This window comes from Alosa sapidissima, chromosome 20, assembly GCF_018492685.1.
Source record: "Alosa sapidissima isolate fAloSap1 chromosome 20, fAloSap1.pri, whole genome shotgun sequence".
NCBI classification, from domain to species: domain Eukaryota; kingdom Metazoa; phylum Chordata; class Actinopteri; order Clupeiformes; family Clupeidae; genus Alosa; species Alosa sapidissima.
In genome coordinates this window covers 24474661-24488035 of record NC_055976.1, presented here as the reverse complement: position 1 = coordinate 24488035, position 13375 = coordinate 24474661, and the positions used below count along the sequence as shown (strand labels likewise).

Here is a 13375-nt window from a genome sequence, read left to right as displayed (position 1 = left end):
CGGTATTAGGACGGCCGATACATAATTACAAATTCAGTAGGATTAAAAGAAAGCCAAAATAAATATTCATCATCATCATCATGGCTGCATTTCCAGTATTGGCGATAAGTAGTCGTTTGTCCACTAGATGGCGCATCGTTGCAGTGAGACGTAATTTTGTTGGAAGTTAAAAGTGGGTTGGAAAAACAATGGACGCTTCCTACAAGGACTGTAGTTAACCGCAGAGAACGTCTAATAAGGATAGGACGATGTTCACATGAAATGTAATTCCCATTTCTTCTTGAAGCCGAAATAAATCTGAGGATGTTTATCGAACATGCTTGGTTTTTACTGCAGGTACGTTAATCTTCAATATCAATAAGGACCTAGGTAATGTTACCATTAGCGTTGGTTGAGTGATGGAGGCCAATTTGATTGATTGCATTTGTAGAAAACTATAAATGCGGTTATACCAAGCAAATTGATAGCAGCACTGTAATTGTATCTTTCGACTGTCATTTGTTGCACGTGCTACAAAATCATTCTGTGCAATGGAAGATTTACCAACGTTACACCGGTCTGATACAGTTTTGCCTATACATGCGTGAGACTGAGACGCCTGTTTATTTTGTTTTAAGTGCGTGCAGGGTGTGAGATCTGCAGAAGTATCCAAACAATGACACCTTCATTTCATTATGGCTGCTTTAATAACACACCTTAAGCTACTGTGTAGTGGGTCCCATTTAGAAGTGACTACTACATTCTTTTTTCCTTGACTCATGGAGCTGCGTGAATTTTATTACAACTTTTCGCCACGATATGGCAGTTTAAGTCCGCTTGATACCGTAAGGCGTAAGCCATTGGTTTCCAAAGGAGATTTTATTTGTGTCGCCAGCAGAGGTGGAAAGTAACGAAATACATTTACTCACGTTACTGTATTGAGTAGTTTTTCTGTGCATTTTGTATTTTTTAAGTAGTTTATAAAATTGGTATTTTACATTTTACTTGATTACATTTTGAGTGAAGTATTGTACTTCGCTACATCAAAAATCCCATCCGTTACTTGAGTAAAAAAAAAAAGCTAAGACTAACGAAAACAGAAAGGGAGAAAAAAAAAATTGCGCCCTACAACAGGTTGCAATCAAGCTGGCGCCATGCAGTCTTTCTGAAAGTGATGGAGTGACTGTGATGGGAAGTGATGGCCTAACCTATGAAAGTGTACAGTATTTTCTGTTATTTCAATGGGTTGTCTCGTTTTAGCACTAATGATTGCGGAGATAGCCTATTCAAGCAAACACCATGGGATTTTGTGTTTTGACGTTTGTGCTCACCTTTCTTTGGAAAGAAGTTTATTAGTTGTTTCCTCTCATTTTGATGTCTATTTTTCCTGTTTGCCTTTGTTTTTGGTAACCTGACTTGGCTTTCTTGGAGAAAGACATTGCACCAGCAGCACAACAATTAGCGGTCCACTACTAGCAATGCTCAACTAAATAAACAAAAGATAGACTATCGTGCAGGCGGACTAAACCATTTAGCTCTTTAGCAAGGGAGAGTGAGAGTGACCTTAGACAGTTTTCACTATGTTTTGTATACAAAATCCAGTCAGTCCTGTCATTTTGACATTTCATTTGGAAGTTAAAATATTCAGGTAAAATGGTGTAAATAAGTATTGAACACTTCAACACTTCAACACTTGATACACTTCAGTAATTAGCCTGAACTTCATAGGGTTAGGGTTAGTGAGTCTATTGACATTTTTCACCACACATTATATTAACACAAAAACAAAATCCAAACATAACAGTTATGTGTAATAAAGTGGAATGACACAGGAAAAAAGTATTGAACGTGCCTACTGAAATGTCTTCAATACTTGGTGGAAAAGCCTTTGTTTGTAATGACAGCTTCAAGACATTTGTCTTGTATGACAAAACGTATTAGTCGCAGTATCAGGTGTGATTTTGGCCCATTGTTCTAAACAGATTCCAGGGGTCCCTCTTGTGAATCCTGATCTTTAGTTACTTCCAGAACTGTTTAATTTAATTGAATTGGCTGCCTTCAAGTCTTTCTGGAGCTTTCTCAGAGTGGTCCTTGGCCCTTGGAATTGACTATCCTTCTGACTCCCTGGTCAGAAATATTGCGAGGAGATCCTGTGCATGGTCGGTTGATGATTTAGTGATGTTTCTTCCACTTGCAGATAATGGCTCCCATGCTGCTTACTGGAAGATTCTGATGTTTTGAAATGCATCTGTAACCAGTTTCATTGATATGTTTTGCAACAATAAGGTTGCAAAGGTCTTGGGAGAGCTTTTTGCTTTTATCCATCATGAAATGTTTCTTGTGTGACACCTTGGTAATGAAAAACCTTTTTATAGCCCATCAATATGTAGGCTACTAACCAAGCTTATATTAATTTGCACAGATAGAACTCTCTAACTACTTACAAATTCCAGCTCGTTCCTTCCCTTTCCTTGCCTTAGTGCTTTTTCCTAGCGTGTTCAATACTTTTTCCCTGTGTTATTCCACTTCATTACACATGACTCTACTTATGGAGTTGTTTGGATTTTTTATGTGTGGATTACCTAAGTTATTGCTAATGCCTGGTGAAAATGTTGTGCCCCCCGTATTCCACTTTTCAAGGGCCCTCTCCTCCATTGGGGCCCTATATTTCCCACTTTCCCTTAGCTGCTGGCTGCAGCAACTCGAGCTATAGGACCAAAGTCCTTTTAGGCAAGTCCCTCCACTCGGCAGGCCATATTGCAACGCTTTTTGGGCACTTATCGTGCATCTATTTCAGCAGAAATGCGTGTGCGTAAGGCTTCACGACACCAATCTTGCTCCAGCGGCAAGATCACAACAGATGATTGGCACGATGTCTTCACAGCACACCACATGATTGGCTCAATGTATTTTACAACACACCACATGATTGGCTCAATGTATTCACATGTCGACGTTTTGCCGTGGAAGGGTTGTGATATGTGTAGACAACTGCCATATTGGCGTTACAAACTAACCCCATGCATCCTCATTAGAAAGTCTCTGGTAAAACTGGTTGTTCTGGTACCCCCCCCCCCCCCAAAAAAAAAAGTAACTTTTACTTAAAGTACATTTTAAATTAACTACTTTTTACTTTTACTTGAGTACAGTTTCAGATCGGTATTTTAACTTGTACTTGAGTAATATTTAATCAAAGTATAGGTACTTTTACTTGAGTACAATATTTTCATACTTTTTCCACCTCTGGTCGCCAGCATAGCCTATTGACAATTTATGTTGTAATAAATAGGCCTACCTTATAAGCCTGTAGCTTAGGGAAGCTAACAGCTTTCTATTAGGATCTAGTTTGATAATTACATTTTTGTCATAACTCCCTGATGCATTTTTGCATTTAGAATAGCCAGAGCGTGGATATCTCAATCGGAAAATTAAACAATATCGGGTGCCTATGGACTAGGCTGGGTGAACCCAGCCTGATCTGCCCGCTATTTATTTTTTGATTTCTTAAAAGATTGAACTTGGTCTGGTGAAAGCCAGACTAGCCATGGACCTCAGTTACACAATGCAAGGGAACATGAATCAGCCTATATTTGCATGAACAATAACGGACAAAAGCTCTTCAACTTTGGCCCGTTAAAATGTGTATGAACAGTCTAGCGACGCATTTCATCAAGGCCCATTTGGACATGTCAGTTATTTGCACCACTGGTTAGATGTAAAACAGCATTTCGTTTCAGACTAGGCTACTGTTACTTAATTTGTGCATTAACAATAACGTTTCAGACTACTGTTACTTAATTTGTGCATTGACAATAAAGTATTACATGAACTAAAGATGACTAAAATCTTATGTAGAAGAAGAAACATTCACAAAAAATCCATCCATCCAAAAATGACCTTTGTTTTTGATAGCTGTTGAAAACGGCATGGAACTGACAGAGATTTTTTTGTTTAAAAATACATAAAAAATAAATAAATAAATAAATAAATAACATTATGCTGATACCTTTTGCTTTTCCCAAATACAATGTAGCCTACAGGTGTAAGTGACAATTCTACATCTTCTTTGGCTATTCTACAATCTATTCACCTTTTCAGCACCAGTAGGGTACTTTCTGTGCAGCCGCACACACACACTCAGGCATGCCAAACAAGCATACACAAAAGTTTCAAGAGTGGGGGATGGAGTAAAATATGGAGACAAATTGAAGTGTGATTTATTTTCGCGGAACGGATGTACAGGACTGAGCGGCGGTCATATTTTGTACCGCTATGCGGTACATCTAGTTAGAAAATGTGTCAATAGTTCTGTTTTCTTTCTATGAGTATTTTAGTGGATTTGCATGCATGAGAAAAACACCAAACAGTGCAAATATGGATACATTTGAGTAAACATTTTCTCAAGTCTATCAGTTAGTCTACCGTTTACCATAGGCTAACTATCTTGAACAGTGTTTGCATACACACACAACCAGAATGACTCAGCTATTTTCCTGAATTAAAGCAGTTAATTAGCTCCTGCCTTGCCAACAATGATATCACCACATAGGAGGGACTAAACCGGCTCGTCTTTCTGAGGGAATATAAGCGACGCTCCAGGCTAGGCCTACAGTATACAAGCTATCCTCTGAGCGCAACAAACTCTACGAACTCCTCCGAAGTCAACTTCACTTATACCTCAAGGTGAGACTACCTTCTCTCATAATTCTGTCGACTTAGTTTAGTGTAGATTGTCAGGCGCATTTCGCGCTACACGTGGCTGTGTAGCCTAGTAGTTAAGTTATTTGGTGTGTTGTCGTTTATCATTTTGTGCTTCACACATATTTGTCAGTGCGCATTGATGCCAGTGTAGTTAGGCTACCATACCCCCCCCCCACACACACACCTTTTTTATGCAGCCCTTGGCACTTAATCTACTAAACCCCTCTTCTACTGCCCTTTTTATCCCCCCCCCATAAATGCACAAATAGGCTGACACCAGACATAATTTCACTGCATTTCTTACTTCCAGTAACTATATGCAATAAACTATATGTGACAATAAACTTCCTTGTATCCTTGTATAGGCTACTCCGGCAATATGGACATTTTTTTGTTGTGTCGTTCTGGACGTTTTGAAAAGGGAACTTGAAGTTAGCGGGCAGATAGATGGCTTTGTGGAAAATTCAGATGTTGGAAAGTTTCTCTTCGGTCTTATGTCGCTCTTATAACCGACGTTCATTAATTTCATCCAGCTTTGAACGCTCCTCCTCGCATCTAGCCTACGTGCGAAAACATCGTGTCACTTTTCCCCAAGTCATTGTTTACTTGGAGACGCAGGTGCTGAGGCGTTACCTAGGCAACCTAGTCTTCTGGGATTCAGACTGAATAGTACTAGGCTACTGCAGAATACCGCTGTCACTCTTGATTGGATGGACTGTAGTTACTGTAGTAAATACTCTTAAAACAGATAAAAAGTGCACGTTTTTATTGGTTCTTCATAGTTGTTTTTGCTTTCTATTGGTCGTTAATTGAAGATGCATTAGATATAAACTGGATGTGCGAAATGTTATCGATATTTGAGCTCAACATTGCTCCTGTTGGTCAGTGTGGATTGGGATTCTTCAGCGTCAGCCCGAACCACGTTTGTAGGCTACTCAGTCAGAAAGTCGATAAGAAACAGACAAACACCAGCATTTTGAGCACAGATTGAACGGGCAGCTGAGGGACACATAGGAACAATTAGCTGAGTCTGACAAAAAGTATATGGGACTAGATTTGTGAACTACACCTTTAATGTGAATGCAGTTGATGGAGCATTCATAAAAAAACTCTCTATTTCTCCATCTATATCTGTCTATCTATATATGTATTTCTCTGTGTGTGTGTGTGCGTGCGTGTGTGTAGGCACAATGGTTAAACGCGTGGCAGTGATCCTGGCTGGCTGTGGTGTGTACGATGGCACAGAGATCAATGAGGCCTGTTCAGTGCTGGTGCACCTGAGTCGGGCTGGAGCAGAGGTGAGGACACTTTACCTGGCTTTTCACACACACAAGCACATATGCAGCCACCGTATGTGAACCATCACAAACACTTATTTGTAACTAGTGGAAGTTTAGATGACATATGACTCCATGACTCACTCACTGTCAGGTTTCCTGGTGTCAGGTTTCCATCCCCCCACCCCTCACCACGCCACACACACATAAGCGCACATCCCCACACCACACACACACACACACACAGACATACACACACTAGTGCAGGGTTACACACACACAGACACACACACACTAGTGCAGGGTTACACTCACTAAGGATATTCTTATCATGTTGTGTTTGGCTAAAAGCCATTAGGCAAATTATAATTGAAAGGGAAAAGTCACCAAATGCATCGCCAGTCATTTTTTCATTTCAGTAGTGGCCAGAAAGATAAGACCAGTGAATGGGTGTGTTCCCAGAAAGGCATCTCTGTATCAATATATGTATAGGGAAAACACATACGTAGTTACTTTCATGATCCCAAAGAAAGCTTAGTCATTTGTATAACATTGTAACAACATTATGACACCCACATTTCCATAGCTTTAATATAATGCAGTTGAACTCAATATAAACAGAATAATTGTTATAATAAATGTAAATATTACAGGATGTGACTGTCTTGTCTCTGTGTGGTCTAGGTGAAAATGTTTGCTCCTGATGCAGAGCAGATGCATGTGGTCAACCACTGCGAGGGAAAGCCCCAGACAGAGAAACGCAACGTTCTACAGGAGAGTGCGCGCATCGCCCGCGGTAACGTCACAGACCTGGCTAAGCTCGATGTGGCCGCCTTTGATGTTCTCATCATCCCAGGTAAGATGACCAGTGTTGACATGCTCACACCAGGGTTTCCCCTGTCCGGTAATTGCTGGACATTGGCCGAACAAAAAAATGAAATGTCCGACAAAATTAAATCTCTCTGGTCAAATTGTCTGATTGAAATTGGCTAATAATCCCATCCCCCTAACACAATCTGAATTTGAGAATATGCCTAAAATGTTGCCCTATACTAAAGCAACAATAAGTCCTTTGTTTTAAAGGAACAGGCTGTACCGTTGGGAAGTTATTAAACAACACTCAAGCAGTATTTCAAATTAAGCGCACGCTTAAAACGTCTGTTAAACAACAAACGAATGAGTGAGCCGGTTCAAACATGGCCAGGCCCAGGCAGACTAGCATTAAAAGCTTTTTACAGAGGCCAGACGCGATGGATGATGGTAAATCGGTAACGCCTGAAGCCTCAGACGTCCAGTCAACTCCACCACCACCAGAGAAAAAGCCGAAGTGTCAGGCGTATCTGTCAGAATCAGTGACGTTGGAAGTGGAGGTGCGGCAATTTTCCATGTAGACAGACTCATGGCTACACTGGACACGCAACTGTGTTCTGTTCCCAGAGCATTCTTTCTCTGTCTATGATCTGCAGGGTTAGGGCCTCCTCGACGAGGAGATTGCTGGTTCGCGGATAATTTGCGGCACAATCGAATGGTATCTTTTTCTTTCGGTACCACGGACCGAAAGAAAAAGAAACTAAACATTTTCCAGAATAGGAAATACTTCTTAATTTAGTGTTCACTAGTTCACATTCCGTAATTTGCAAACAGATATAATAGCATAATAGAAAAGCATGTTTGGCGAAGTCTCTGGCCAGGTTCCTGAAGTGATTTGCGGGATCGTGCAGGAGTCAACTGCGCAGGCAGGAGTCGTGCAGGATTCCGCAATACACCCCCTTATTCTTGAACTATGGAAGACGGGAGGCGTAAGGGGAGGTGGTGGGTTGCAAGCGGAGTGACGCCGATGCTGCAACTTCGGCAGGTAGAGGCAGACTGCGAATAAATAACCTGTCTGATTGAAGGAGGCGTGGCAAATTCCGTCATGCTCCTCCTGAACTTCCGCTTGTAAACGCCATTTCACTAGTTCACATTCCGTAATTTGCAAACAGATATAATAGCGTAATAGAAAAGCATGTTTGGCAAAGTCTCTGGCCAGGGTCCTGAAGTGATTTGCGGGATCGTGCAGGAGTCAACTGCGCAGGCAGGAGTTGTGCAGGTTTCTGCAATACACCCCAAAAAATCCATAAAAGATGAGGGACCCTATAGCCAGGACCACGCGAACAAATTCGACGGGAGAGCGCAAGGTGCGCTAATTCCCTCAGATCAAAAAGACTTGATCTGACATAAGAGTGATAGGCGTCGGAGGACCATGGGCCAAGAGTTTTGAGCGCTTGATCGGACAGGCCGTTATTTGCCGCGTTTGTGGCTGCATCATAAAATAATGAGTAACCGCCTGCTGGGATTCCGATTTGGGTTAGAACAGCGTTGAGCTGCGTTTGAAACCAGAAGCGAGTAACGGAGTGTCCGTAGTCTGGAGGGGGGATCTTTCCATGCGATGGAAAAATAATTAGCCAAATTGTATAGGGCTGCAGGAGAGAGTAGATGTTAAAAAAATCACAGCACAAACACGCGGTTGTGAAGTTCAACATCTAATGCACCCCAATGTTTAATAGGCTAGTAAGGCCTACGCAATTAAAATAGGCTGCTGTAGCTAACTGCGGTAGCTATAATGGCAAGAGAAGTGATGAGCAGCAACACATTATTTCGGAGGATTCCGAGGAACAGCAGAGCTACACGCAGGTGCAGGTGCTCCCTTGGTCAGCTAGGGAAGGGCTTTAATATGCTGACACTCAATGAACACAGAGGAAGGCGAAAAAACTCCGACAGTTAAAGGAGAAAAATTCCTTCCTAAGCGACAGAGCAACAGTTCCTGTGTATCAGCTGCCTTACGGCCTACGCCGGCATTAAGTTAAAGCAATGCTCCCTTAGATACATTTTGTGATCACCACATAGATTGTATTGTATTACTATTTTATGTAGACATGGTCTCAGATGAGATGCAGATACGTAATTTGCAAACAGATATAATAGCGTAATAGAAAAGCATGTTTGGCAAAGTCTCTGGCCAGGGTCCTGAAGTGATTTGCGGGATCGTGCAGGAGTCAACTGCGCAGGCAGGAGTTGTGCAGGTTTCTGCAATACACCCCAAAAAATCCATAAAAGATGAGGGACCCTATAGCCAGGACCACGCGAACAAATTCGACGGGAGAGCGCAAGGTGCGCTAATTCAGCCTATAGGGTGGTGGCACCAATCCAGGGAAAGAGGGGTGAGGGAAAACGCGGGCTCAAACGCGGTTCGCGCCGGCGGGAGATGATGGGGAAAGGGGAAAAAGTAGCGACGCGGTCGCTACGGGGGAAGGGGAAGGAGGTTGCGCAGCACCCTAGGTAGGCAAAGAGAAAAGTGGGGAGGATTGATTAGCTGGAAAGAGAAAGAGGCCGGAGTAGCGGAAGGTAGGGTGCTGCACGCGGAGTGATGCAACTTCGGCAGGTAGAGGCAGACTGCGAATAAATAACCTGTCTGATTGAAGGAGGCGTGGCAAATTCCGTCATGCTCCTCCCGAACTTCCGTTTGTAAACGCCATTTATCAAATAAAGAGGCACAGCATTAGAGGGTAGTGGTGTGAGCGCTCATTCAATGTGTGTGCGCATCTGCACAAGTGAAACTGTTAACCACTGGGTGGGTAGCAGCAACAAACAACGTAGCCTATTTAAAACAAGAACGAAGGACATTCTTGCTGTCCATGAAAACAGCATAAAGACAGGCTAGATCTTTAAATTGACACTAGTTAAGCATGTTTAAGTTAATGAGTATGTTGCATTCTATACGGTCTGATTATGTAATTATTAAAGCTACATAGCCTGTCTCCAGTTTTCCTCAACTTGACTAATTACTGTAAGTAGGATATATTAGGATATTTGACCGGCATATAATCAAAATGTCCGGAAAACGAAACCTCTGCCGGTCACTTTGATCACACACACACACCTGTCCTCCTTTTCTCAAAAAACGACCGTTTCTTTATAAAAACACTCTGTCCAATATCATAAGCAGATGAAAAGCAAGCTCATATTATGTGTTTAACCTGTATTACAGTCATTTATCAAACATGCATTCCCAAGATAAGCTGTTTCAATTACAGTGTTTCCCATACATTGACTAATATGTGACGGGGCGCCACAAAATAAAAATCGGCCGCCACAGATTAATATTCTATGTTTAATTTAATTTAATTTAAATTAAATATAAGGTCAAATCCTTGCATTGCCATTGAGCTGCGCTTTTTACGCACGCAGCCTTTCCTTGCCCCGCCCCGCTCTCTCTCGTAGCCCGCTGCCACTCCTCTGCATGTGCTTTTAACAAAATATTCACGATTGTTGAAGGATTGTTGTTGCCACATAGAAGATTGTTGTAGCATTGCATAGAAGACATCTAGCTAAATTGCTATTAAATCCGCTTAGCATCGTGACCATGCTGCGCAAATTTGTTCAAAACTGCTGCATTGAAGTGAACTCTGCTAAGGTCTTATCACAACATAGTAGGCTACATTGAAGAGACTAAACTAAGTTAAGTTATGAAATCAAGCAGTATCTCAAAGCTAACGTTAGAATACTGTTTGGATGTCGAAGTTAGCATGCTTAGCCTACTTACAGCTGCTTGTCAATTTCGTTGAAGGGCTCATTTTATTGACTCTGACACTGAATGTTTGCAAAATCCCGATGTAAATGGAAAAGTGTTTTCCAAAATTCAAAAGTGCTTGTCCCAAGGAGAAGTACGTGAACCTTTATTTTAACTATGTAGAAAACGTTATGAATTGCATGCACACATCAGCAGCCTTTCAACTGTGTTACAATTGCAAGGGTTCCCTCAAACGCCTTAAAGTGACAGGCACTCAATTAGACCTATACACTACCAAGACGATCTTAATTCCTCGGCCCCCCCCCCACCCCCCCGTTGTCCAAGTCAGCTACCGCCACAAATAGAATCCAATTCTGTGGGAAACACTGAATTAACCCAACATCTACAGTTTAATCATCACTATACTAACAAAGCCTCTTTTTGTTTCAGTTCTGATTATGTTGCTGTAATTACTGTCACAAACATATTTACACATATTTATTTTGAATGCTGTTTTATTGTGTGCAGGTGGATTCGGAGTGGCCAAGAATCTGAGCGACTGGGCAACGAAGGGGAAGGACTTCTCTGTGAAGTCCGAGGTGGAGAAGGTGATCAAGGGCTTCCACAAGGCGGGCAAGCCCATCGCCATGTGCTGCATCTCTTCCGTGCTTGCTGCCAAGGTGCTGCCCGGCTGTGAGGTCACTGTCGGCCATGACTGCGAGAGCGAGAAGTGAGTGTGCGACCCTGCAACGCTGCGACCCCAACCTGATCACAACCGATTCGGGTCCTAAATCTGGTTCTGACCTGGTCCAGGATGTCCTGCTATTTGTAGGAGTGCAGGCTGAGTCATGCTAGTCTTGCATAATCATGCATTTCATTTTGTTATGGCTTTCAGGTACCTCAGTACCCCTCACTTTTTATCGATGGGGATTTATGATGATACACTTTTATTGTCCTGTAGGGGAAATTTGTATTGGACTCATATGCTGCCCACAAAAACAACAAAGATTTGATGTGTGTGTGTGTGTGTGTGTTTCCTTCTGTCTCCCATCTCCAGGTGGCCCTATGCGGGGACAGCCAAAGCCCTGGGTGAGCTGGGCTGTAAACATGTGTGCAAGAACGTGACCGAGGCACATGTCGATAAGAAAAACAAACTGGTGACCACAAGTGCTTTCATGTGCAATGCGCCAATCCATGAAGTGTATGATGGACTGGGTGTCATGGTTACTGAGGTTCTCAAGTTGTAGCTTGCGTCTGTCTTAGGCGCTTGGACCCATGTCCTTTTTAATAATTGCACATCAGGACATTTTGTGGTTGTTGCTTTTGTGTTGCTGATTAAGTTTCAACCTGTGGTGAAATGGAGAACCATTTGTGAAATAGACGTGTTTGCCTTAATGCTTGTGTTGTCTATTGTATATTGATATGAATAAAATATTTTTTGTGTTATTCGTAATTTGTTTGTGTTAGCATCCATACTGATCCACTATAGCAATTACATATTTATATTATAATTTGCTCTTATATAATGTGTACAGCAGTGTTGCAGAATAGAGATTGAACTTTTGACCATATCTATTTGTAATGTGTCCCCATGAAGACAACTTCCAGCCAATCAGAAAATACTATCTTCCCATACTGTCATATAATTAGCCACTGTGCGACACATTATTAAGTCTTTGTTATTATTAACTCAAAATATCTGATGAAGTCCATATAGGCCGAAACGTCTTTGTCTATTAAACAATGTCATGTGGAGCAGAATGTGCGGCACTTACTCTGTCAACTGGCTTGAGAATGCGACCTGTACTATGTATTGCATGTACTAGGATTTTCAGACTGTGAGACATTAGCTAATGTATCAACATTGTTCATTCATGTCATTAGCTTTGTCTGTCTGTATATTACTAATCTGTGTAGATATAATATTATAATCTGTCTGTGTATATTACTATATTACTAATATATCAATTAAGCTTAACCAACTTTATTATAAGGGGCCCCACACTGATAGCTATTACTAATATATTAATTAAGCAACCAACTTTATTGTAAGGGTCCTATGAGGAGTGGTTCATAATGAGATAGGCAGAAGTACAGTTTAATTTGGGGGCAGCCATGGCCTATTGGTTAGCACTTCGGACTTGTAACCGGAGGGTTGCCGGTTCAAACCCTGACCAGTAGGCACGGCTGAAGTGCTCTTGAGCAAGGCACCTAACCCCTCACTGCTCCCCGAGCGCCGCTGTTGTTGCAGGCAGCTCACTGCGCCGGAATTAGTGTGTGCTTCACCTCACTGTGTGTTCACTGTGTGCTGTGTGTGTTTCACTAATTCACGGATTGGAATAAATGCAGAGACCAAATTGGGATACATTTTCCCCTCACGGGAAAAAGAGTATCAAAAGAGTATATATATACTTAATAACAAATAGATATGTAAGGGATAATGTATAGAACGCCTGTCATTATTGGGAAAATAAGTCCCGACAGGGCAGCGGAGGGGTCTTGTTCCGCCCTGAAGGGTGTTATTTTCCAAATAATGACTGGCGTTCTATACATTATCCCGCTTATTACACGGCTACTTGCCAATACGAAATAATAAACTTCACACTACATAACCTAGCCTATTTGTTATTGTTCATCGTGACATTTGCTGAGAAACATAGTTCGCAACAACATACGTTGAACTTGATTTAAACATTCTTTAGAACACAGCTGATCAACCGTCTGCTTTCACTTTTGAATGAAGTTCCAGTTCTTGCGTAGTGATATGAAATACCTGAAGTAGAAGCACAAACTCTGTTGCCATTGACAGCGGTAATTATATGTTTGCAGCAGTAATTACATGAAAATATTTTACCGTAGAACTTTGGGA

The 13375-nt window shown here is 41.7% G+C and overlaps 1 protein-coding gene across 2 annotated transcripts; it reads left to right on the top strand.

Moving 5' to 3' along the window:
• The first annotated feature begins 4511 nt into the window (after positions 1–4511).
• Positions 4512–11901, top strand: LOC121694189 (glutamine amidotransferase-like class 1 domain-containing protein 3A, mitochondrial). Of its 2 annotated transcripts, none has more exons than XM_042074200.1 (5): positions 4512–4662; positions 5866–5978; positions 6642–6813; positions 11035–11236; positions 11564–11901. In XM_042074200.1, exons 2-5 carry the CDS (start codon positions 5871–5873, stop codon positions 11751–11753), a joined length of 672 nt encoding a protein of 223 aa, XP_041930134.1. In that variant the 5' UTR covers positions 4512–4662; positions 5866–5870; the 3' UTR covers positions 11754–11901. The 2 variants fall into 2 exon arrangements, with proteins under 2 accessions (XP_041930134.1, XP_041930135.1); XM_042074201.1 differs by lacking the exon at positions 4512–4662 and adding an exon at positions 5542–5720.
• Positions 11902–13375: the final 1474 nt, after the last annotated feature.

Excerpts from the sequence above, each read along its gene's own strand:
- LOC121694189 (XM_042074200.1), top strand. The coding sequence starts at position 5,871 with ATGGTTAAACGCGTGGCAGTGATCCTGGCTGGCTGTGGTGTGTACGAT. Across the intron at positions 6,814-11,034 it reads TGATGTTCTCATCATCCCAG|GTGGATTCGGAGTGGCCAAG; the intron begins GTAAGATGACCA and ends TATTGTGTGCAG. Across the intron at positions 11,237-11,563 it reads CATGACTGCGAGAGCGAGAA|GTGGCCCTATGCGGGGACAG; the intron begins GTGAGTGTGCGA and ends TCCCATCTCCAG.